This window comes from Coffea arabica, chromosome 7c (assembly GCF_036785885.1).
Source record: "Coffea arabica cultivar ET-39 chromosome 7c, Coffea Arabica ET-39 HiFi, whole genome shotgun sequence".
Taxonomy (NCBI): Eukaryota; Viridiplantae; Streptophyta; class Magnoliopsida; order Gentianales; family Rubiaceae; genus Coffea; species Coffea arabica.
Genome location: NC_092322.1, coordinates 1,648,684 through 1,674,499, shown reverse-complemented (window position 1 = coordinate 1,674,499; position 25,816 = coordinate 1,648,684). Strand labels below are relative to the sequence as shown.

The 25,816-nt window shown below is 36.7% G+C and overlaps 3 protein-coding genes and 1 long non-coding RNA gene across 5 annotated transcripts; 2 read left to right on the top strand and 2 right to left on the bottom strand.

Annotated features, from left to right (window-relative positions):
- Positions 1 to 1,241: 1,241 nt before the first annotated feature.
- LOC140010329 (uncharacterized) lies at positions 1,242 to 3,527 on the bottom strand. Its single transcript, XM_072056980.1, has 6 exons — positions 2,966 to 3,527; positions 2,755 to 2,843; positions 2,597 to 2,670; positions 2,454 to 2,504; positions 2,276 to 2,352; positions 1,242 to 2,131 (listed from the first exon to the last, which is right to left on the bottom strand). Exons 3-6 carry the CDS (start codon positions 2,638 to 2,640, stop codon positions 1,560 to 1,562), a joined length of 744 nt encoding a protein of 247 aa, XP_071913081.1. The 5' UTR covers positions 2,641 to 2,670; positions 2,755 to 2,843; positions 2,966 to 3,527; the 3' UTR covers positions 1,242 to 1,559.
- Positions 3,528 to 6,764: 3,237 nt separating this feature from the next.
- LOC140010330 (uncharacterized) lies at positions 6,765 to 13,378 on the top strand. 2 transcript variants are annotated; one of them, XR_011817622.1, is made up of 6 exons: positions 6,765 to 7,270; positions 9,099 to 9,399; positions 11,263 to 11,349; positions 11,435 to 11,498; positions 12,023 to 12,089; positions 13,112 to 13,378. It is a non-coding gene; the product is annotated as an uncharacterized lncRNA (long non-coding RNA). The 2 variants fall into 2 exon arrangements; XR_011817621.1 differs by having other exon boundaries at positions 9,099 to 11,349.
- Positions 13,379 to 15,142: 1,764 nt separating this feature from the next.
- LOC113699274 (FACT complex subunit SSRP1-like) lies at positions 15,143 to 20,888 on the top strand. The gene is made up of 16 exons (XM_027219521.2): positions 15,143 to 15,301; positions 16,028 to 16,213; positions 17,015 to 17,120; positions 17,576 to 17,712; positions 17,863 to 17,946; positions 18,040 to 18,134; positions 18,218 to 18,326; positions 18,442 to 18,528; positions 18,613 to 18,705; positions 18,797 to 18,994; positions 19,077 to 19,222; positions 19,303 to 19,450; positions 19,872 to 19,967; positions 20,084 to 20,263; positions 20,413 to 20,491; positions 20,577 to 20,888. The coding sequence occupies exons 1-16, from the start codon at positions 15,248 to 15,250 to the stop codon at positions 20,705 to 20,707; spliced, it is 1,929 nt and encodes a 642-aa protein (XP_027075322.2). The 5' UTR covers positions 15,143 to 15,247; the 3' UTR covers positions 20,708 to 20,888.
- Positions 20,889 to 22,380: 1,492 nt separating this feature from the next.
- Positions 22,381 to 24,515, bottom strand: LOC113700208 (pectate lyase-like). Its single transcript, XM_027220725.2, has 4 exons — positions 24,332 to 24,515; positions 23,476 to 24,154; positions 22,921 to 23,166; positions 22,381 to 22,788 (listed from the first exon to the last, which is right to left on the bottom strand). The coding sequence occupies exons 1-4, from the start codon at positions 24,433 to 24,435 to the stop codon at positions 22,567 to 22,569; spliced, it is 1,251 nt and encodes a 416-aa protein (XP_027076526.1). The 5' UTR covers positions 24,436 to 24,515; the 3' UTR covers positions 22,381 to 22,566.
- Between the last annotated feature and the right edge of the window lie 1,301 nt (positions 24,516 to 25,816).

Here is a 25,816-nt window from a genome sequence, read left to right as displayed (position 1 = left end):
TTGAAGTTTGGATTTGAAATTACTATCTTTCCATGCCTTTAAGCACCCTCAAATTTTGAAACGGATTAATCTTTTTCTGGGAGCTATTTGTGCAATTGGGTAGCTGATGAACTTGAGTTACAGATTATACTTTTGATTTGTTCTACAACATGGTACTAGACTTTTGTGGAATATGCATATGAGAGGTTTTTTGGCCTATATAGATTTTGAATTGATTTAATATCATTAGCAAATTTTAGATTGATCCTTCCTTTTATTCTATTTCTGTTACTTGTTCACTTCTGCATGACATCGTCTTGCTGTACTTGCAATAATTCTTCTCCATCTGACGATAAAGTGTTTTACCTCAATATCTATACATGCATAAATAATTAAGGGCTACTTGCATGTTTGAATGTAACCCATCTCTAAAAGTCTTGCTAGAACAGTTTAAATTCTTATTCTTTTCTTTCATTAACTTCATGTCAAATTCTTTTGCTTTGGTAACAACAGATGTATGAACTATGAGGGGTTCCATATGTGCATGACTCTAATTCGTCATTGAGCTATGGTATCATGGGATGCCTTTGGCAAAACCACAACTTAGATAAACAGTTGTTACCTTTCTGCTAAGTCTTTTAGTTTGCAGATTTGTCAAAGCCAGAAGTTATATAAACAGTTTTTACCTTTTCGCATGGTATGAAGGTTGTTGGTTTGCAGATTTGAATGATTAATTCTTGGCATGTGTGGATTTTGGCAGTTCAGGAGACCAGGTAGGTTGTAAGACAGGTGCAAAGAAAATGTGGCTATTATTGTGTCCGAAGATTTGATGAGGTGACAATTCATGTATAATCCAACAGTGCTGGACGTAGCTGGTCTGAACTTGAGGCATAGGCAATATTCTCTTCTGAGATCAGTAGGTGCCCAAGGCTTTGCGCCAAGAAATATGTTCATGGAAGTAGCAAGTTAAAAGATGAATTCTTTTGTGACTATGGGAGTACAAGGAGAGGTGTTAGTTACATATAGTTCTAGCGCGGTCTTTTGTCAATTTACCTTCTTCTTTCTCTTCAGACATTAAAAAGACGGCCTCTGTTGTTTTTTCCTGGATTAAGCTTATAAATATTTACTCATGTGTAAATCATGGTCTGAGATGGAGAAGGATTTTAGCACTCTGCATGGCCATAATAGGCCAAGGGAACTTGGTAAGAGTCCGAGTGTATGACTGATGGCAATACAAAGAAGAATAGATGCTAAAAGTCATCTCCACATCCAACTTTTGATAACCGGATATTATTGCCAGAAAAATAGGAAGAAACGTTATCTAATAACCAACAGCCAGCCTGTTGGGCTGTTGCTATGCTCCCGCCAGTCAAGCCAGGAGTTCCACTCCTGCCTGGCAGGTTTGCGGTAGGGGTTTAGGGAGGGAATATGGGAGGGAGGGAGGATTAAAAAAAGAAACGTTATCTTTGAGGGAGGAAGGATTAAAAAAAGAAACGTTATCTTTTCTTTTATACAAGATTCTCATTTTACGCAGGAAGCAGATAGAAAAAGTTCGATCAACTAGTTTTTAGAGGCTTTGATCATAATCTTGTTTGTAGTGGATTCTCCAGACAGTCATAGTTGAAACGGAATGGTTCTTCCAAGTCAATGCCGTAACTCTCTGAAGTTACACCAAATGGGGTAGCTCCATTTCCGTCCTCAAACATCTCAGCCAAGTATTCATCATTAACTACCTGCGGCTGAACTTTTCCACTCTCGCTGTCATTTTCTTCGTCTGAGACAATTGAATTCTTCGCGACCAGTTCGCGAAAAATTGAAGATCGGAGTAGGAGGCCAAGTGCTGTTGGGGAAGAAGATTTATTGCATGAATAAACTGGTAGTTGTCGTTCACATATTTCTTCCTTATTAAGGTCCCCTGTGCTGAATGACCTTTGGAAGATAAAGGATTGGTTGGTCTCTCCTGCACGGAAGTCATGGGACGGTGGAGTCTGTGGATGTATGATTGGCTCTGATTCTTGAGCAGAAGCTGCAGGGTTTACTCCTGGCTTCAACCATCTGATATAAGTGCTGAGGTCAAAATTGGTCACGGCATTGATCCCTCTGTATTCGATTGCTGCAATGTCATATGCTCGAGCTGCCTCTTCTTGGGTACCTGTGAAGGAGGGTGCTACTTGAGTAAATCACACATGCTTGATTAATTGTATCGTACCATCACTACTTTCCATTTTACTACCTAAGGTCCATTTCTTAAAGTGCAAGTTTGATTTTGCAGTCTCAGCTTGCTATCGTGACTTACTGTAAGTTCCTAGATAGAGGTATTTATTCCCAAAAACTCTGCCTATCCTGGCTTCCCATCTTCCGTTGTGGTGGTGCCTGCAGTTATGAGTTTTAACGGAAAATGGAATCGGAATCAGCTAAGCTATTTAAATCATTTGTAATGCAGTTAATTCCATTTTATGAGGTGAAAAGTTCACCTTGCAACACCTCTGTACTTGGATACCCCTCTTGAAAAGCCACTGCTTTTCCTGCAATGAGAAAAGCTCAGTCACAGTTAGGCATGAAATGGTCATCGTAGACAAAATCGGTGCAACTGTAAAATAGATTGAGAGCTGTCTGCCTTCTAAGTGAGGCTAGGTATTCTTCTTTTGTTACTGTCTGCATTGTTTCAATTTCTTTCTCATAATCAGTGATCTGCAGGAAACATTAATTGATGAGAAGGTGGATGTCATATAGTAAGCAGATAAGACTGTTGCTCTCTGTTTGGTCGCATGTTACCGGAAAATTAGTAAAAGTCGAAGTTCCCCAGTACTTGATTGCAGCCAAATCATATGCTCTTGCTGCAGCTTCTTCATCATCATAAGCTCCTAATAATGATTTTTGTGAGGGTACATAGTTTTAAGTAAAACGAGTCTCATAACATAAAAGGAAAAAAAAGAGAGGAGAGAACCAGAATCCAAATTTATGAGAAAAAGGTCAAACAACTTACCAAGATAAACTGTGCCAGGAAGGAGTTGGAGGAATGAGAATGAAATTTCCAACGTCAGATACCACTGTTAAACTGCAGCAATCACAAAAACTAAACTGTATATCGTAATTGATTAGGCAGCCATTTCGGAGTACCTTGTTTTCCTTTCTTTTTCTGCGCGATATTCCAAGAAAGCTTGTCCCACAAGTGTGCCTCAAATCGACCTGTCCATCTATGCCTGCTCACACCTCGAAACCTCGAACTCCTTTTCACAGTGGTTGGAGCGGAAGATAGGTCGACAAGTTGCTCCAACTGTTGTTGCTGCATCTGCTGGCCCGGACAGGCGAGTGGAAACGCATCAGCTGCAGCTGTCTGCTGATCTCTTCTTCGTCGTTTGACAGACCTACCATCGGGAGCTCCAGCATCCGCTGTGCACATGCGACGTCTCCCTGGATTCTCTTCACTCTTGATGAAGGTTGACATTGGACGTCTTGTATCGGATGGGTTTTGCTTTTCTTTCTTCTCGCTTCCACGCCAACTATAGCTTCAATTCTAATGCTTTTCCTACGCTTTTGCCAGGCGAGGTCATGCATGTATATATATATATATATATATATATATATATATATATATATATATATATATATATATATATATATATATATATATATATATATATATATATATATATATATGTCTCTGTGTGTGTGTGTGTGGGGGGGGGGGGGGAATGCATATATATATATATATATATATGGGCAATCTATGGGTTTTGTTTTGGCCTTTTTATGCCTCGTCTGTTCTAGTAAACAACTGGCGATTGACAAAAAGACAACAAATACAGGCGATAAGAGCAACGAAGGGCAAAAGATTTGAGGACAAGCAATGAGTAGTCACTAATTCTACTCTTTGCCAGCCCAAGGAATCAAATGCATACGATTTACTTCCGCTGGGGTGCATCTTCTTGGAGCCGCTTATTGAAATCGATTACTATGCTAGTTTTCTCAAAAACAAATCTTGCGTATTCTGCGTTCGTAGATCTCGTGTTTGTAGATTATGATTTTGGATATGGTTGTAGGTTACAAACAAATTCATTTAACTAATTTTACTCAGACGCGCCTATGAATAAATGAATATGAATATGTTAAGTTTTTATATATGGATGTAGATGAGTTATCGAATAATATTCATTTAATAAATAAATATTATTGAATAATCCATCAATTTCAATTAATCCATTTAGAATTGCACTTTTCCAAGCCATATCATATGATTTTCCCGGTTGTGCAGTTTGTGTAGCATAAACCCCTTTATGGAGCCTGTTCAAGTTGGTCTCAACTCCGTAGCAAATGCCACGAAAATGCCAGTGTCTATTTACCAGCTAGAATTATTCCTTGGAAATTTCGTCTGGTCAATTTCCTTTGTCTGACGTGTGGCGGTCGGTTAGTCTTTTTAACCGTGTGCGGAGGCAGATTGATTAGCTTTTTGTCTGCTTCACTGACTTTCAAATTTTAGACGATATAATCTATGGCATCGACCGTATAATTTTCTTCCCAATAAGTTTCAAGAATTGTAGCAGAATGCATGAGCTAATAATCAAGTAATTTGAAGGATCGACGGGTTTGGATCGTGACCCAGTGCAACGCAGATGATATTACATCTGCACCGTTAATTAAGTCGCAAGCCATGCTTAAACTTTAAAGTGGAGGCGTGACAAATAAGTGAAGACAATAAAAGGAATGAAGAGAGGTAATTACCGCTCCCAAATGCGCAGAAGAGATTCATAAGAACATTTATTCCTTTGGATTAATCTTTTATTTATTTATTTCAATATATACACTATCAAGCTTGTGCATGAGAATTAATTTTAATTTCAATTTGACAAAAAGTTAGAATTGCGTGAATGATTGTTTTAGTATTCTCGATAACTCTACCCATTCTTAATGTCCATTGCCAAAGATTTTTTTTAAGCAATTTTCAGCACACAATTAGATCCCTTTTTGTCATTTTTTTTTTTCATTACATGATCAACTACCAAAATGAAATCCGGTTTTTTGCAAAATTTGATTAGGCAACTCATCATACTTGATGAATTATATGAGTACAGCTGTGTTTTTAAATTCGGATTGGATTGATCAGTTTGACCAATTAAAGTAAGAATCAAGCAGGTTTCTAGTCCGAGTTTACCCAAAAAATTACTTGGCAATAATTCAATCAAATTTGATAAAATATTGGGTTCAACCGCGAACCGGCAAAACCAGTAAAATCGGGTTTTATTTTTTTTTCGTTATGTTATTTACTTATATAAAATTAATATATATTTATGATATTATGATGATGTTACCCAGTTTTTAAACTGATTTCACTCCAATCGAACCATATATCTTTGATTACTTGGTCGAGTCACTAGGGCTATCAACAAGTTGGGTCTGAGTCGGAATTGAATATTTTGGACCTGAACCTGTTAGTTATACTTGTATCAAATTTGACCCAGATATCCAACGGATTTTGAACTTATTCTTTTGGATCTAGGTCCGAGTCGAGTATACCCGTCCAAAAAAGGAAATATCTTTCTAAACAGACATTAATTACATACCACAAACTCCAATTAAAATCACAAATTATTTTAGATAATTATTCTAATGCCTACAAATTACAATTTCTAAAAGGATTAATAACAAAAACAAACCCTACGATATAAATATCTTACAAAAAAATCCCATATAGTTTCAAATCATACACATCGGTAGGTACCTCATAGTTTGAAGTAAGGTGAAAAATCAGCGAAAATCGTTAAATTTAACGCGTGTGATGTAAATGCACCGGAAATGTGCGTGATTCTTCCAAAAAATAGATTTTTAAGGCAAATTTTATCCTGAAATACCTATTTTGTTCTTCATATCTTAATAAAACAATCATGATTTTTCTTCAAATTTGCTCCAAACTTGTAGAAATTGACTTTTTTTACTTTTATTATTAGTGAATGAAACTAATGAATCAAAAACGTTTGTTTTAGGCTATTTTTTGCTTATATTATTAGGGCATTTTTGTCATGTCATTCAAAACCGTTTGTTTTAACGATTTTCGTCAATGTTCAAATTACTTCAAACTATGAGGTACCACTGCGTATGATTTGAAATAATAGGGGGTTTTCTGTAAGATAGTTATACCACATATGGCTTTTTTGTTGTTTACCCTTTCTAAAATATCCAAACAAATATTAAATACAATTACTTATTCAAATGGGTCCTAGTCGAACTCGAATCGGAACCCAATATTCTGTATTCGACCCAATTTTAGATTAGCATAAATGGGTCTGGGCAAATAAAATTGTAACTACACCCATACCCGAAAATATTAAACGGGTTTAGGTCAGATTCGGGTCAAAATTCGGCCTATTGACAGGCCTACAAGACACTACCTAATTTGAGTTTTCAAAATATGGGTGTACACTTCAGTATGCTCTAATGTTAATCTAAAACATAAGCATACACTTCAGCATTCTCTAATATTGACCTGTCAATTGGCATATGAGGTTCATTCGTCTATCAATGGGCCTATGAGATTCAGTCGTTTGGGCATAAAAATAAAGTGTCCGTATGAATTAGGTTTTTTTAAGGTATTTTTAAAAAAATTACATTGTAATCTTATATTTGAAAACTTTCTATTGTAATTGTATAAATTAGGTATTTTTAGAGATTTATTTTGAATTTTTAAAAATTTAAAACATTATAGGGTTATTTTTCCAATTTTGTTAATTTTCACGACTACTTACCACAACCATCGATGACTCGCTTGTTCAGTACTACTAACTATTATAGGAGGATGTCGTCCTTCTACCACCTACTACTGCTGCTCCCCTCTATTTCTTTTTCCTCTAACGCCTCCACCCTTTTCCTCTTTCTCCTCTCTTCGTCCCTTTCCCCTGTCCCTTCCCTCTCCATCCTTCTCGTCCCCTTCCATTCCCATCTATTCCCATTTTTTCTCCTACAACCACCTTCCTCTCCCTCCTTTTTCCTAGATCTAGTCACGAATTAGATGTGACCACCCTACCCTCTCTCTCTTCCCCTATTAGTTGTAATCGTGACCAAACCAGCAACCAGTAGGGAATGAGAGGAAGAGGAAGTTCACCGAGGAAATGAAAGAAAGAGACTGGTTATGGGAGAAGAAGTAGAATAGAGGAAAGGAAAGATAGAAGAAAAAGAGGAAGGAAAGAGAGGACGGAAAGAAAATCATAGGGAAAGGAAGTAGCAGCATTGGAGGAAGAATAAGGAAAAAAGGTGGCGGTGATTAGTAATGGTGGGTGCAATATGAAAAAAGAAAAAGGTAACAGTTTATCTTATTTATTTATTTTTAAATATTTTCTTATATTATATAAAAAACACTTTTAGTCAAACTCTTGTGTTGAATTTCTTTTGCCTCTTAGGGGCTGAGATTGTATTTTCAGCATGGGTTCATATACATTTGTGGCATGTGGTGCAAGTAATTGATTGTTAGGGTTTTTGCCCTTAATTTTGTTTCCAAAAGTCTACTACAAATTGTGTTTATGGTATGAATGATTTGGAAACTACTTATGTGTTTTGTAATTCAAGTGGCTAATTAAAGTTGTAATTAGATGTGTAATCATGGTTGCTATCGTTACTTTATCTGTCTAATTACCTAATTTTTTTTCATCTTTCTCTTTTACTCTAATTGTTTGTATTTTTTCCCATACTAATCCTTTATCTTTGCCTTTTAATAGTCAGCACAATTGTAATGACCATTTATTTGAAGTTTTTCTTTTCTCTCTTCTTTATCATTTTGCCATATTTCTATAGGATTTTGTACCATGTACTAAGGTATGTTTAATTTCTTTTCCTCCAAAGGACTTTTTTGACAAATGAGGTTTTGTCCAAGTTTGTTTACTACCAGTTTTTTAATAATTTTAATTACAGTAACCTAAAAAAATTTTTCAAAATTTTAAACTACACACAAAACAATTTTCATTATTCCTTTCTTTTTCTTTCTCCCCCACTTCAACCTACCACCACTACCTAACACCTTTTCCAGCGCCGACAGAAAGAAGCTTCTTTCCTTTTTTCTCTCCCTCCTCCTTTTCCCTCTCCCCCAGACTTGCGACCAGGGGAGGGTGGCAGGGTAGAGAGAAAGGGAGGGGGAAAGGAGAAGAAAATGAGAGGAAATAAAAGAAAAAAAAAGAAAGAGAAAGAGAAAGAGAAAAAGAATAAAGAAAAGGAAAAAAAGTTTTCCATCTTAAAAAATTTTCCTACAACTTTTACAGTAAGTTATAATAAAATTTTAGGCGAACATTCGAAAAACTCATTTGCCAAACGGGACATTTGTTTGTTTTATTATCTCTGAAAAATTTATTCTCCCCAATTACAAATTCCAGATTTGAGCTTCACTTGATTACAAATTCCGTCGAACATTAAATCCATTTGTTGTCATCGTAATCTACAATTTCCACGCATTTAAGGATCAACTATTTAATTTTTATTTTCTTCTTTTGGGGTAATTCATAATTTTCTGTTCTTTTTTTTTTAATTTCATCATTTTTGCAATCAGGTTTAAGTATTAGTTCATTTTCTTGGAATTGACAGTAAATTTCATTGTGTATTAATCAACTGGCATGGAATTTTCCCTGAATTCTCAAGGTAAAAGATTAAAATTTTAAGTTAAAACTTGTCGTCCCCTTCCCTAGGCCCCCTAGTCCCTCTCTTTTCATTTCTTACTAGTTTTTTCAGCCTCACGCAATGCGTGAGGATGCCCTGGGTCTATGTTAATCAAGATCAAATGAAGGCAAGTGGATTAATGTAAAATGGTTATATATTTAATACATGATAGGTGTTAATAAATGTGGAGAATTTGACTTTAGGTAACTTGAATATTGCTGTTACTCGTTTACTCATTTGATTTGTAATTTTCTCTTAGATAGTTAGTCTTTGGCTTAAGATCTTTGCGAATTCTTGATATTATAAATAAATGATGCATTCATTTAAAATGTACACGTACATACATATATCATAAACATGGTGACGCTGATCACTTTTAAAATTATGCACACACTATTTGTATCTAATCAAGAATGAAATAAGTTTAAACAAGATCAGCTAGGTGAGAGTGCGAAGACTTCACCTTGTAAAACCGCCAAATCCAGGTCTTCAATTGGAGAAAGAAACACATCCAATATGTTGCTTTTCAGATGGCTTTCTCTCAAGATTATATAGGCAATACAGCTTTGTGCGGCTCCCACAGACCGCTTCGGACACCACCCACCGCCCACTCACCAGGGGAGCTCAAGCAACTACAACTATACGATGAAGATACAAATACACGTCTGAACTCTGAAGCACAAACACAAAAGCCACCAAAGTTGACCAAGCACACAACTGAAGCATGAATGCAAAAGCCACCGAAGTTGCCCATAATTTAGGCGGTGGATCTATTTTACAAATGAGGTAACAAACTCGTGTTTAAAATCCAAAAATATGTATTTATAGAATCGTTTTTTCATGCTCGAAAGAAAAATCGGAACAACTGTAAAAGTTTAAAAATTATAATCCATTTCTTAAATTGCATATTTTTTTTATGAAGAAAGTTTATCCTTTTGCAAAAAAAAAAAAAAAAAGGTTTACACAGCCACGGGATACCTTCATATTTTTAGTAACAAACTCGTGTTTAAAATCTGAAAATATGTATTTATAGAATCATTTTTTCATGCTCGAAAGAAAAATTGGGACTACTGTAAAAGTTTAAAAACTATAATCCATTTCTTAAATTGCATATTTTTTTTATGAAGAAAGTTTATCCTTTTGCAAAAAAAAGAAAAAATGTTTACATGGCCACGGGATTCCTTCATATTTTTTTTTTAATTTTTTTTTCCAAAACAAGAGGACCCTCTTGTTTATATTGACAGTATACATTTTCAGATTTTAATGCATATTATTTAATCCAAATTTGAATTCTAATATCAACTTTTGTATATATGACATGTATCCAAAAATGATATTGAGTGTGTTTGGATTGAAATGATTTGAAAAAAATAATTTGCTTCACAAATTCCAATCACCTTTTTATCTTGGGTAAAGTACATAAAACCTCCCTGTGGTTAAGGAAATTGACACGAAACCTCCTCATTGTTTAGAAACTCCCACTTAACCCCCCTGTGCTTTGGACTTATTTGGATTTTACCTGCTAACCGGTTGGGGAGCTAGCGAGTGATATTTACGCGACTTAATGGTAACTTGTGTCTAGCAGAAACTCATTTCATTCCAATTTTGTCCTCCATGTCTCTTCCAAGCTTGCACCCACCATAGTTGTAGATCTGCAAATGAAAAATTTCGACAGAGATGCAAAACGAAGACCCAAAGTTTGGACGGGAAGGGCCAAAGATGCAAAATCTTCCTTTCCCTTTCTTCCTTTACTCGATCCAAAATCTTCATCGCTAAAATCTACTATAGCACCTCACAGAATCTAGGTGGACCTTGTTACCCAAAGAATCCCAAAAATCTGGGCACTTCCACTGTCAATTCAATCTGACTTAATCCGATAAATCAATTCATCTTCATCCAATTCTATCAAGGGTTCGTAAACCTTGATCTTCATCATTCACGCAACTCTCTAGCATTGTTGAATTCCGAATTTCGTCGCAATGATTAAGTTCAAAGGCGAAGATTTAAGGTTTTTCCTTCATTTTTCCCCATTTATTTGTCTTTTTTTTAACATATTAAAATTAGTAATTCTGATTCCATATAACCATTGGGCAAAATTATTAAAGTAGAACCCCCCAAAAAAAAGGGAATTTTACAGAATTTTCAATCATAAACTACAATGATTGTATATTATAACCACGATGAGATGGAAGACGAACCAATTTGTTTAATTTCTTGGAGTTGTTTAAAGAATGTATATAAACTGGGAAGGGATTGTCAAAACACGGTCGTCCTCCGTGTGCATTGCACGTGGTTTTGTGTGAGAAATTTTTGTTTTGAGGAATATTCTTTTGTGCGTTGGAATCCAAAACAGATTAATAGAAAGGCTCTTCTTTTGTTGTCTTGGAACGAAAAGGGCTTAGCATGCCTATATAAAAAGCATAAAAAAACAAGCATGCATCTGCTGCGAGCCTGCGACTCACTGCCCAATGTGCCAGTCACACTTCCCATATGTTTCACCTCCCTTCTCTCAGAAACTTTCTCAAAGTCTCTCACTTCTATTCGTTTGCCCACCAGAATAGAACAGAAAAAAGCAGATGACTCCTTTGTCTCACCCATTCCTCCTCATTTCTTTGTTGATGTCCCATTCCTCTCAAACTCTCTCTTCAGTTAACAGGAAATGGGAAACAGGATGAAGGGGGAAGATGTTTGATTCTTCTCAGCCATCTGAATCACTTTTTTTCAAATGTAATCATGGTAAACTTTCACTCATTTTGCCTATGTTTAATGTGCTTTTTTCTTTTTCTTTTTGGTAACATTTTCCTACTTTGTTTTGATTTAGTCTCTCCAAACATAGGAGCAAGAACCTTCGTCCCTCTGCTAAGATGTGGAATAATCTGATATAGGTACCCATCATATCTAGAATTTTTTACCTTCATAAACAATTTCGTTGATAGATATCATTTTTTCGGGTTTTGTTGGAACCTTTTTTCAGAAATATGTGTCCAGTTATTGTTTATTTAAAGTTTGCAATTTAGGTTAGAGAATTTATTAAAAGGTAAGGTTTGTATGCCCTCATTTCTTATTTTATTGCATATATTTTTTCTTTCTTCTGCTTTCTCCATGGCTTAGAGCATTTCAAACCATTAATGAAAAATTTTAGGAAGTCTAAAAGGAAAGAAGGGAAAAATTAGAAAGTTTCTTCTCACGAGAGTTTTTTTACTGCTTGTAATTTCCAATGGTAAAATTCAAGATGAACAAATAATTTTATTGTTTGACAAGTAAATAAGAAATAAAAACTTCCGCTAAATTTGTTTTTTCTTTCCATTATGCCTTAATTACTTGCTCTCTTGCAATATGTTTCATGTGTCCTTTTTAACTAATATTTCCTTGGCACGAAGCATCTCAGACCATTATTGACAATTTTCAGATAATTTCTTCTCGCGTGAACGTCTACTCTACTCTTAAATATCAATGGTGGAATTCAAGTTTAAAAGGTAATACCTTTACCTTTCAACCAATATTTATTCTTCTGCAAGAATAACAAAGATGACATTTCGCTGTTGGAGCTCCTGTTTTCTTGGCACCTTTTTTTCCTTTTAGATTTGTTTTTAGTTTTTTTTTTCCAGTGTTGTAGTTGCATGTTTGAAGATTTTGTCACGGATTACTAACATTCGGTATTTATTATATCAATATTTTTATCTTTCGGGATTTTGATTGGATGTATCCTGTTAAAAATATGGAGTTTCATTCTAATCACCACGTTGAGATATGTAACCTATGTCAGGATACATGTCATTTGGGTCAATTTAGGTAGTGATGAACTACCATATATTGGTTTTGATGTCATTTGGGTAGTTTTGCTATGTCACTTCCCCTGCTATACTGGGATTTGAATTTGTTGCCTCCACTGGAGTGTTATGGCTTTCGACCCTGCTGTTACAGCAAAAAGGAAATTGTTTATTCAAAAATAGAAAGAAAGGAAAAAGTTTGAGAAATTAACTAGGAATTGGCTTTATTAGGACGCTCTTGCTTGCATGGTGCTAGATAATTATCCCATTTACCAAGCCTTTATTGTCTCCAAAAGAGGTCAGAATCGTTGGAGCTCATAGTAAACTTTCCTAATACGACCTGAGAAGCTAAATTGTATTCCACCTTGTTTCTTTAGCAAATGCTCTCTCTTCCTCTCTCTCTCTCTCTCTCTCTATATATATATATATATATATATATATATATATATATATCAGACACAAACACTACACCCTATTTTTTTTTTATTTCCTTCTATAGTTTCCTTTTTTCTGTTTTTAAATAGACTAATAGGTCATCTACATTGTTTTCTCAACACCGTCAAATGTTCATACATGTTAGAGATGCTACCTCGATTTTGTTGACTTGATATATGATGAATCAAGAAGCCAATTATATTTTAAGAAATGCCATGCACCTGCTCAGATTAGGAGTTGGAGTGGATTTACTGAAAAATGTTGGTTCACATTTTGGTTGTTGATTATTACAGAAATTGACTACTTTCACATTGGTTAATGTCGTAAGGATAACTTGAGATGTGGTGAAGAGGAGGATGACGACGATGTAGCTATTCAAGAAAAGGTAAGGCAGCGGGATGATTGAAAAAAAGATAACCTGCATAGTGTTCGCAATCAGAAGCTCAACTCTTATAGAGTACCATTTTTATGTAGACAATAATTCTTGTAATGTTAGTCTTGTATTTTAAAGATAAATAGACAAGTTTTAACTTCAATGGCAGTAAAAGTCTATTTGTCTATTTCTTAGCTTTTATCATACATTTGTTTTACTAAATAATAACTCAAACTAAATAATAACTCAAATACGACAAACTAATATTTATTTCCTGTGAATATTAAAATTGACCTGTGTCCAGCTATTATTTAGTTGTGGATTAATCCTTCTAAATATCCTATAACAAAAAATGTTATTCTTATTTATGACTTAGTTTTTGTTAAAAGATTAACACACTTAAAACAATATTATGCAATTTTTTTTCATATATAATATTCATCACTATTAGCCAAAATTGGGTTGGGCATAATTACGAATTTTCACCATGCGCAAGCATGGTGAACATCTGCTAGTTGAAGTGAAACTGCCATCAGTTAGATGAATGAAAGGTCGTCACACGTGATGGTTCTGAGGACTCATCGTGGTTATAATATACAATCATTGTACTTATATAACCAATGATTCGTGGTTATGTTCACTGGTTATAATATTTTACGGGAAGATTCGAAATTATAGTAAAATTGTTGTTTTATTATTTTGTTAGAGAATAAATCCATTTTATCCTTTATAATAAAGGCAAAAAAAATAAAAAGAAGAAGAAAGAACTAACAATACAACACCGTAAAGGGCATCAAGCTTTATACATGGCACATATATGCTTCCTAAAAAATGCCACTGGAGGGAGAGGGGAAAGAATTATAGCGTCTGAACTCTGGAGCAAGAGGGCAAGCCCAAACAAATTCCTATGAAATGCCATTGGAATTGTCGAAATTTACAACCAGTCTATCTGCCTACGAAAAAGTCACCGAAGTTGCTCAAAATTACCGGATAACCGGTCCACGATAACCGGTCCAAGCCATGCAGACAGCAGCAAAGCCAGGCTATCCAGACAGCCGATAGCACAGACCCACCGCCCACAACAAAAGAACAAACTGCCCCTCAAACTCACACAAATCACAGTATAACCGGCCCATTATCACTGTAGCAAATCAAACTCGCGCCTTTAGTATAGTGATGATTAGAAGCTCATAAAAGTTTTATCTTTCCAAGCATAGTTTCTCTATTCTTATTTTTCTAATTTATAGGCACAACCAGCGAAGGCTCTCAAAACTTGCTTTCAAGTGTCTCCTCAAAAAAACTAAAGATAAGAACTTTCGTGATTTTTGTTTCAACTTCAATTGTGCTTTTAACTGATTTCTGGTAAAATATTTTTGAATTTTATAATTTTTCCTCTAATATTTGCCTTTCATTAATGGCCAAAAATCGATCTATCTCCAAAAGTATTCCTCTTTCAGCACTTATACGCAATAATAGTATCCATGGGACGCTTTCTTCATGTTTCTTTTACCATGGGACGCAATAATAGTATCCATGGGACAATTCAAACAAAACACTTCTGGGGTGTAATTTAATTTCAGGCGCATATTTGGACTATGGATTTTCCAAATATAAAAGATGAAATCCTCTTGCTTGTATAAGAAAGTTTGACCAATTTTTGCTTGTAATTTTTACAATACGTCATATATATATATATATATATATATATATATATATATATATTTTATATTGGCTCAGTATATAGATATACTTATTTCGTCATTTTAGTTTCAACCTTTTGATTAAAAAAATAAATTCAACAATCCCAACCGCCAAACGCTGTCCGGAGGAAATGTCATGCCACGAGAGAATACAGTCACCTGCCCAGTCACGTGATCCATTTGTGATGGGTTTGGACCGGAGTTAAAAGCCCCGCCCAGCCCATTTAATGGTGGATCTGATTACCTCTTCGCGCCACAACGCCCCCCTTCAGATGCTATATTAACCCGCAAACACCCTTCATCGTTTCAGTTCATTTTTCACCTAAGCACCCATTCGCCCGTTCGCTCTCGAAGCTATGGCAGATGGTCACCTCTTCAATAATATCTCTCTCGGAGGTCGCGGCGGCACTGTGAGTTCTCTCTCCTGCTTTCTTTTGTTTGATTGATTAATTTTCCACTGCTTTATACCCCAAGTTCTTGTTACCCGAAGCAAATTTTTGTTTCATCTTTGGGTTTTGTATACGGTTTCTTGAAAACCTAGTCTAGTTCTTATGGTGTCGGTATGTTTGCTGCGACCTGGAATCCTAGTTTGAGGGAACACTTTTCAACTTTTCCATCGAATTGATGCTTCATTTTGGTGACACTTATCAACTACGCTTTGATTCTTTGTCAAGCCGACAGAAATTTCTGGTTTTTCTGTAGGAAAAGATTATAGGGTTTTGACGGCTGGCACATTTCGTATTCACTTCAATATCTTAATAGGCCTCCGTTTTTCTAGTCTCCGTCATTTCTTGTTCGTCGGTGCTTCTTGAAGAATTTGTACATCACTTTTATGAACATATATGAGCTTAAAATTTCAGTTTTTGGAAAACGGTTGCGTTAGTTGAAATTATATCAACCATTTATTTTCTTTATCTTTCACTTTTTTTCCCCTTTGTTACAACGGAAATTTAATCCGTTTACTGAGTGCCTATTGCTGAATCGTTCCTGAGACTTGCTTATTTTTATTTGACACAAAAAGTTAGGGTTTCAAATGAAGAGGCTCCTGCATGCTAGACTGAATTTTCTGAGATTTTGGCTAATACATTTTTTATCCTCTTCTTCTAATTTTTCGTTTTATTGGTTGCAAAATGCAGAATCCAGGACAATTAAGGGTTCATTCTGGGGGTATCCTATGGAAGAAACAAGGCGGCGGTAAGGCTGTGGAAGTGGACAAGTCCGATTTGGTGGGCCTTTCCTGGATGAAAGTCCCTCGATCTAATCAGCTTGGAGTTCGTATTAAGGATGGTCTCTTCTATAAATTTACTGGCTTCCGGGATCAGGTACTCTTTTGCTTAACTTTGTCCTCTCTTTAGTTCTTCTATTTATCTTGGCTCCGAGTGAGATATTTTGCATCATGTAATTGAGAACATAGCTGAAGGAGCGTGAGAAATGTTATAAAACTTCTTGTGTGTTGGCCCAATGTCTTTCTTTTTTCAATTATTATAAGGAGGTTGCATATTGCCATGTTGAATTCAGGAAAAAAAAATTAAAAAAGGAAAAGATAAATCTGCATTGTTGGAGGACGCTTCTGAATTCTGTGAATTCACCAAGATCATGAACTCTAGCATGTCATTGATAACAGCAAATTTATATATTTGGTGTTATGGGGAAAAAAAGGGAATAAGAAAAAGGGAATCTAGATCTGCATTATTGGAGGACACTCCTGACTTCTGTGGATTCACCAAGATCATGAACTCTAGCACGTCTTTGAGAATACTGAATTGAGATTACTTGGTGTTATGGATATATTGGGAATACTGAATTGAGATTACTTGGGGTTATGGGTATATTGAGAATACTGAATTGAAATTACAAGCATATTTTTTGTCTTCCATCAGCTGATGTGAGCCTAGTCTATTTTGATATGTAATTGGACAAAAAATATGTTTGTGGACTTGTAAGACTTTGGCCTTTATCTGGAAGAAGCTCGAGCGTTTTCTCTGGTTCTATGATCCTTTTCTATTTTCTGAAGTTTGATAGGTTCAAAATTTATCCTTGTGCAATCATTGCTCCTACAGATCTGTTACCTAGACTTCTTTAGCATGTGTCGTACTTATCACTTGGTTGTACTTCATTTGCAGGATGTTACCAGTCTATCCGCTTTTTTCCAGACTACTTGTGGAATAACACCAGAAGACAAGCAGCTTTCTGTTAGTGGGAAGAATTGGGGAGAAGTTGATCTAAATGGTTGGTTGTCCTTTGCTTAGGTTTTATCTTTGGTTTCCTTGATTTTTCTTTTAGTTGCCTCCTTTACAGTCATTTGATAATATCATCTGGGTAACTGTTTATTTTCTTATTAATAGAGATCCTGTTAGTGATAAGGATAATCATATCACTCTGGCCTAGAATCCGTAAGGTTGTATTAGGAAATATGACCCATCTCGTAGAGCTGTTAGTGTAACTAACATATGATTTTGTGGATTCATTTTGGTTTCTTGTTACTTCATACGGAACTCTTTGCTTTTCTTGGTTTTCCAAGATTCAATAGTTTTGGAACCTCTCTATTTCAAGTCGTTGCATGTCATCAGTACAAATTTTTCCTGTTCCTTTTTCTGTTTTAGTTAGCTATCAATAAGAAATATAATCCATCGTCACTTTACTGCCTGGAACGTAATTGATGATTAGCCGGTGCTTTCTTTCAGGGAATAATCTTACGTTTCTTGTTGGTTCTAAGCAAGCATTTGAAGTATCTTTGGCAGACGTTGCACAAACACAACTTCAGGGGAAAAATGATGTCATGTTGGAGTTCCATGTGGATGATACTACTGGGGCCAATGAGGTTTAGTTGCTGTTGCAATTTGTTACTTCTATTCTAACTTGTTTAAGCTAAATTTAGTAAATATTTTGCTCATGGACTTATAGCTGATTCGAAATCCTTCTGGCACTAAAGCTTACTCTAGTCTTGCTATTCATTCATCAATTTTTGCAGAAAGATTCGTTGATGGAAATCAGTTTCCATATACCCAACTCAAACATGCAATTTGTTGGGGATGAAAATCGCCCTCCTGCTCAGGTAATAAATTCCTCTTCTGGGATGGGGCACTTTTTGGGGTACCTGTATTGCGTGATTTGAGGTGTTGAATAGTTTGTTTCGCACTTCCATCAGGTATTTCGTGACAAAATCATGTCCATGGCGGATGTTGGAGCTGGAGGGGAGGAATCTGTAGTTACATTTGAGGGGATTGCTATTCTCACTCCAAGGTATCTCGGCACTGTAGATTTATTCTATTTGTGTTTGTTCTTTGGCTGCTTCAGATTAACACGTGTGTCTTGTATTTGTGCAGGGGTCGATACAATGTTGAACTTCATCTGTCATTTTTGCGTCTCCAGGGGCAGGCCAATGATTTCAAAATTCAGTACAGCAGTGTTGTTCGTCTTTTTTTGTTGCCTAAGGTATTCTTCTTACAAAATCATTTGCTTACTTTGGCAAATTAATGTTGAAAATACTCGGTTGTGCTAATTTTTACATAATTCCTGCAATTTATATGTTTTTGCTTTACTTGTGCAGTCCAATCAGCCATTTACCTTTGTTGTTGTCACACTTGATCCACCCATTCGGAAGGGCCAAACATTGTATCCACATATTGTTTTGCAGGTATCTTATTGTTGTTTAATCATATCATTTTGTGGTTACTTTTTTAAATATTTGTCATGTGTTTGTGTTCTACTTGATATGCAGTTTGAAACAGATTATGTGGTTGATAGCACCCTTTCAATGAGTGAAGATCTTCTCACAACCAAATACAAGGACAAGCTAGAACCAACCTACAAGGCAATACATAGTGGCCTAAAGATGAATTTTAGACTACTAATATTTTGAGGATCTTCATTTACATGTTTTTTGGACTTCCTTTGAACTTCAGGGATTAATTCATGAGGTTTTTACGATGGTTCTTCGTGGCTTGTCCGGTGCCAAAGTCACCAGACCCGGGAAGTTCCGTAGCTGTCAGGATGGTTATGCTGTGAAGTCATCACTGAAAGCTGAGGATGGAGTTCTTTATCCTCTTGAGAAGAGCTTTTTCTTTTTACCCAAACCACCTACTCTTATTCTTCATGAAGAGGTGTGCTTTTTGTCACAAATTAACTTGTTTGGAATGGGTTCCTGTTTATGCTGGATGGTTGACCTTTTCGTGCTGTACGTAGATTGATTATTTGGAGTTTCAAAGGCATTCTGCTGGAGGTTCAAACATGCACTACTTCGATTTACTTATCAGACTTAAGACTGAGCAGGAGCATCTTTTCCGGAACATACAGAGAAATGAATACCATAGTCTTTTTGACTTTATCAGGTGTGTAACAAGCCTTCTAAATTGTCTACATATTTAGAGACTGGGGCATATACACTGACAATAGTGATTGTTTGTTGTAGTTCAAAGGGACTGAAGATCATGAACCTTGGTGAAGCTCAGAGTAGAGATGCTATACTGCCTGTTTTACCGGAGGATGATGATGATGCTGTTGATCCACATCTAGAGCGTATCAAGAATGAGGCTGGTGGGGATGAGAGTGATGAGGAGGTAAGTTTATGGCAATTAATCTGTTGCCAGTTGTCGGTTGGAACACAATTATCACGATTATCTTCATTGCTTGCCTGCATTACCGAATTGCTCTAAGTTAGATCATTCTTCAGAAGCAGAAATGCATGCAATTACTTCCTATCCTTGTCATTCATCTTGTTGTTCTCTGATATTAATATTAAATTTATTGGCTACCTTTCCGTATGTGCTTTTAATTCTGCATGCTATGTAAGTTGGAGTCTCAATAGTGGCAGCAGATGGAAACTTAAAAATGCATAGGCAGATTTGATGTATCTTTCCGGTTAAATAACAACAAATATTTGGATATAGTTGTGGTTGGTTTTGTTTGCTTTTGGGTTTCTTGTTGTTACCTATTGTATTGGAGGAGGTAATGGTGCACAAATCTGATAATCCTTTGCAGGATGAAGATTTTGTTATTGACAAAGATGATGGAGGCTCTCCTACTGATGATTCTGGTGAAGGAGAATCAGATGGCAGTGATGGTGGAGATGAGGAGGTGACGGATTTCTTCTTTTATTTGTATACTATGTACTCTTTCTTGTGGTGTTAGGGGTTGTGGGTTGTAAACTTCAGATTTTGTAATGGTGGTCACCTGGTGTGCCATGTCTTCAGGTGCCCGCAAAGAAGAAAGTCAAAAAGGAGCCCTCTGCTTCAAAGTCATCTGTGAGCAGGAAAAAAGCCAAAGATGGTAATGATGATATTAAAAAGAAGAAGCAAAAGAAGAAAAAGGATCCAAATGCACCAAAAAGAGCTGTCAGTGCTTTCATGTTCTTCTCACAGGCAGAGAGGGAGGTGAGGATATCAAATGATTGGTTCACTATTTTGCTCCTCCATTATGCTCCACTTTTCGTAGGACAGTTGCTAATGTTGGTTTTTGCTTTGCTTCTTTACTTGTATGCCGATGATGGAGGATTTGATTGCTCATCCTGTTTTTTCTGCAGAATGTGAGGAAAAATATTCCGGGAATATCATTCACAGAGGTTGGAAAGGTCCTTGGAGAAAGATGGAATAAGATGTCAGGTATGCATATTTCACACGAGTAGCCCTTGCTTGATGCTCTGATGCTCTGATGCTTTGTGATCTAATTGTGCTGTTTGATTCATAGCCGAGGAAAAGGCCCCTTATGAAGCAAAGGCTCGTGCAGACAAGAAAAGATACAACGATGAGATCAGCGGCTACAAGAACCCACAGGCTGCGGTAAACATCGACTCTGGCAACGAATCTGACACTGCATAGGCCTAGATTGTGGTTCTTGAATTACAATTATTAGAATGCTCGATAGTGCCAAGTCTAGGGGATGATGATGTTTTGCTCATGCTTGGTAATTTAGTCAAGTCCTGTTAAAAGAGGAAGCTTGCCGTCTTGTGTCTATTGTATGACGAGTGATACTTTGCATGGCTGTGCATTCATTTTTTCATCGCCTTGCCGAAGCAAGCTTAATGCGTATGGTTGTGTTCGTTGTCACATAAGCTCGATTAGTTAGGCATTTTGAGCGAGAAAATTTGAATTTTTGCCGGCACATGTAAAAGGCTAAATGAGTTGCGTTCCAGAGATGATGGGAACTTTGGCTGCATCCAGAAACAAGACCAATAGCCAATCTGCATATGCTGATTCCGTATATTGCAGCAAGCTATATGGTACACCAACTTAACTAAAATGAAGGCCTGGCCCGGATTTTCCGATTCCCATCTCCGACAATCGGTTCTCATTTGATGCCGGGGTGTGTGAATCGAAGGCCCTTTTCTGGAGGCTGGAGGGATGGCAGTAGAGCTGTTAATCGAGCCGAGTATTTGGCTGCCGAGCTCGACTCGAGTTCGTTAAGAAAACGAGCTTTAAAATGTGTTCGAACTCGGCTCGTTAAATGTACATGTGGCTCGAGCTCGAGCTCGACTCGTTTATCACAAACGAGTCGAGTTTCACGAGCTCGAGCTCGAGTTCGTACAAATTAACATTAATAAAAACCTATAATTTTTAATTTATATAATTTTGATTTCTAAAATGATAAATATGCCCTTCATTAACGAGCTCTAACGAGCTACTCGAGTATCAAACGAGCATATTTCGAGCTCGACTCGTTAACCAAAATTAACGAGCCGAGCTCGAGCTCGTTAACCAAAATTAACGAGCCGAGCTCGAGCCTTGACGAGCCGAGCTCTGACGAGTTTTCGAGCTACTTGATTGGGTTAACAGCTCTAGATGGCAGTATTGTTTTAACTAAAACAAGCACTTCTCTCACATTTTTCCTTATTAATAAAAAAAAGAAAAATAACACTTCATACATAGTAATCGCTTTGCATGCATCCGCGAAATTCTTAAAACTTCCGCCGGGGAAACTTATGAATGCAAACTTAAAATTTAGAATCACCGCATTTTGTAGGCTCAAGGGAACTACGCCATATGATTCCATTTTCCAGATTTTTGCCTGGGCAAGATTTCGTGTCAGCCGTGTACAAGAAAGTTATGATCAAAATTTGCTCATTTAGTTCAAAGTCTTGTCCATTTGAATAAATTTCCACAACTTATCTCGATTCATTGGGCTCTATCTGCAAGAATGCAATCGTAATGTGGGTTACATTTGCTGTTTGATGTGCGCTTCTTTTCTATTCCTTTTTGAGTATTAGATAGATTTTTCTTGTTATTAAAGCAATAAAACAGCATCCGCTTTCCGCGTAAACGAAAAGAATGTAGGCGCTGCTTTGCACATTGTTTTTTTTCCTTTTTTGCCCGGTCAATCAAAAGAATGTATGTACGTCTTCCAATTTCCAATTTTACATTTGAATCACAAACTACAAATGGAATGCACCGCTTAGATTGATACACATCTCATCTCATCAACCTGTAATCAGCATCGACAAAATGTTACGTACATCCACACCATTCTTTACAAATTTATCAAACCTTTTCAATCATTTCCCACTCCGCATTTTTAAGTTTAAATCTGGCACTCACCCAATTTTGAATTTCCTTTTTCCTTTTCCAAAATTCGAAGACAAAACTCTTCCAGTTTCCCCACAACCAAAAAGATAAAATGTTTTCTCATCAGAATCACAGCTGAAGCTTCATGAACTCCGAGATTCCATATTCAATTCTCGTTTCTAGCAGGCCCGTCCAATCACGCAACTAAGAAAACCTGAGAATCTTGTCAACGTGAAAACTTCCGTCCCCGGAGCTGCTTTGATCAATTCGAGAGCGGCGAATTGCCTAGCTCCGTCCGGATTTCCAGAGGGTACAAATCTAGCTCCATTCAAGAAAACATCTCCATCTGACACCCATGTCCATTTACTCCACAAGGCAACTGGAGCATCCCTATGCGTTACCTGTACCACCGTTGCACGATTGAAAAATTCGAGGATGAATGAGTAGTATTTTCACTAGGAAGAGGAACCTTGGCTTGCACTTAAAAAAAAAAAAATACAAAAGAAGACAAAATGAGTCGGCATGGGCTTTACCTCTTTGAAAAATTGTGAAAGCGGAGGGGCGATGAAACGGTTACCCTGGCTTATAATTGTAGCGTCATGGCTTCCACCAATTGCATACATTTCCCAATGGGTGTAGTCATTGTTAACTAGATGGAAGAATCCCGATCGGCACCTTGGCATTCTCTGTACCAGTCTCTTGCCAAAATGGTTGAATGCAACTGTGACCTGCATGTTCTTATCCACCTCGGTGACGTCGCTGGCACCGAATAGCAACACCTGCACATGCATTGATTAATTTGGTAGCTAGTTGTCTATTCAATGTCGCTCTTTGCTTGGGTGATAATTTTTGCCTACTCTTTGTTAAGGTTAAACCACTCTCGCAATCAAAATCAAGGACGAGAGAGTGGTAGTTAGGAAGAACGAAATTGAGAATGTCACATGATAAGTAGTACTAATATTTGACATTTTCGAAGCTTGTCAAATGTTCTAGCTATGAAAATTGTGGGCCTAACCAAATGTTCTAGATTAGTCGGATTGATGGAGGGAGTAGTTATTAGAAGTAGAAGATTTACTTCTAGTAATTACCTTGTCGTGATCAGTAAAGTGGCAATTCGAGATGGTGATTGCAGTCGAAGCCTGGACGGCGTCGATGAGGCCATCAGAACATTTAGACATGGAGAGATGATCAAGCCAAACATCCCTAGCTCCAAAGATGCTAATTCCATCGCCTTCATTAGCAGTCCTTAAGCCAACATGATCCACGGAGTCCCTGATCATGCCCCCGGATGTTGTTTTGACATCGTGGATATGAACATTATGAATGATGATATTCCGCACAAATTGGATGGTGAAACCAGCGCCATAAGCAATGTGGACATTGACACCGCGCCCATCGATTGTTTTGTGACTCTGCATGATCAATTCCTGAGAAAGGGTAATTGTCATGCTTCGAGCAAATATGATCCACAGTGGCCCTTTCTGGATCACAGCATGCCTGAGGGTGCCTGGTCTTGGCTCAGCCACATTATCGTCCGAGGGATCAGTAACCACGTAGATTGGGCCACCTTGGCCACCCTTGGCAGCGCGGCCGAAACCTTGGGCACAATCTGCCAGCCGCTGCCTGTTATTAGCCCAGTTGGGGTCGCATCTCCAGCATTTGTCAATCACGTTGGTGGCCATGCATGGCCCTCTGTATCTCCTTCCCCTTAGCTCTCTTCTGATGGTGGCATTCAATGGCATCAAGTCATGAAACCGGTGTAAAGCCCTGCAAACATGTGTATGTATCATGCACCGTACGTATCAGTGATCAATTGGCATGCATGATTGTAAGTATGTACACATACAGCAATTATTGTCGAGGGTCCGCGGGCTAGTTAAAAGAAAAGAAATGCTATGATGCATATATAGTACTGCACGAAAGAAGAAAAGAATAGAAAATCACCCTTCATCACGTACAAATACATTTGCTGTAGTCAGTGCGGGAACAACTGAAGCCAAACCGAAGAAGAGGAGAAAAAAGCAATTGGTGAGTTCAGATGACCCCATGATCTTTTGTGAGCACGAAATCTTGGGAGAATTGGTTAGTCTGTTTGAGATGGAAGAAGCCTATGTCAAATATATATGTGTGTGTGTCCTAGAGTGTGCATAAACGTGGCAATGGTCTAGGGCCGAAACCCTTTGTGCTCTGGGATCAGAGCTGTGTAGACCAGCCTGAAAGACAAAACTCGCCTGGATTATATGCATTCAGAGAATTCCTTTTATAAACAAGATTGGTGCTTAATATGGTGCCTTAACTACTCGAAAGTTGGTTCAACCACAGATTCTAGAAAACTGAGGAGCGTGAAACATGGTCAGCCAATCCTAGGTCGCTCCTCTCATCACTTGAGAGTGCTTTTTTCGCCTTTTTTTTTGTGTCTGTTTTCTTCTTTTATTTTCTTTTCCTGTTGATGTACATAACAAGAAGACGGCGAAAATGCTGTTACCGCTAAATATTGTACTACTACCGGTAAATAGTTTTCAACTTTCAACAGTCATCAACGGTGGGGGTTAAGTTGCGTCAGATTCATTCCCTTAGATTAGAAGGAGAGATTCTGCGGGGAAAGCTCCCCACTTTCCGAAGTTTTAGGAGTGCCTCAACTCCTTGTTTGCAATTTTTCTTTCGGGGTCAGAAGGATTAATGCCTCAACTTAATTACAAAATGTAAAGCATGAAGCTCCTGAAAAATTCCTTTTGTACTGTTATAGGAAAATCATTCAAAAAGTCCCTCACATTTTACAAAATAACATTTTTCATCCCTCACTTTTAGAAGTGTAATTTTACATCATTTACAAATTCATATTAATCAAATTTTGTTCCTATCTAAATTTCTTACTAATTTTTGGTCAGAATCCACCATATGCCTTGCACGTGATCATTTTTTAAAAGCAAAATTGTCGAATCAAATTTTACATAATTCGATTCATAATCCCCCACATTTCACAAAATGAATTTTTTCATCCCTCATTGACCATGTATGCGAATAATTTTTTTTAAATTCATGAATATATCTATTTGATTTCATCTGAAGAACGAATAATATGTAATATATAATCACCTGATATATTACATGCTATTCATACTGTTTAGGTGCAATCAAATAGATATATACATGAGTTTAAAAAAATTATTAATTTTTCACTCATATTCATTTTTTTTTACTCAAAAATTGAAAACAAAGAAGACATTCAATCTTAAACATTATCGAATGTTTATATCGAATTAAATTTGGACAGAACAAAATAAACAAAGAAAAATAATGATAAAAAGAAATAAGTGATTGACACTTTCAAATTTTAAAATAATCACAAGACAACTAATTTAACTATTGGTCTTAAAGTGGCGAATAGAAATTTTAGATTTAAACCTATGTTTTCAGAACCGGACCGGA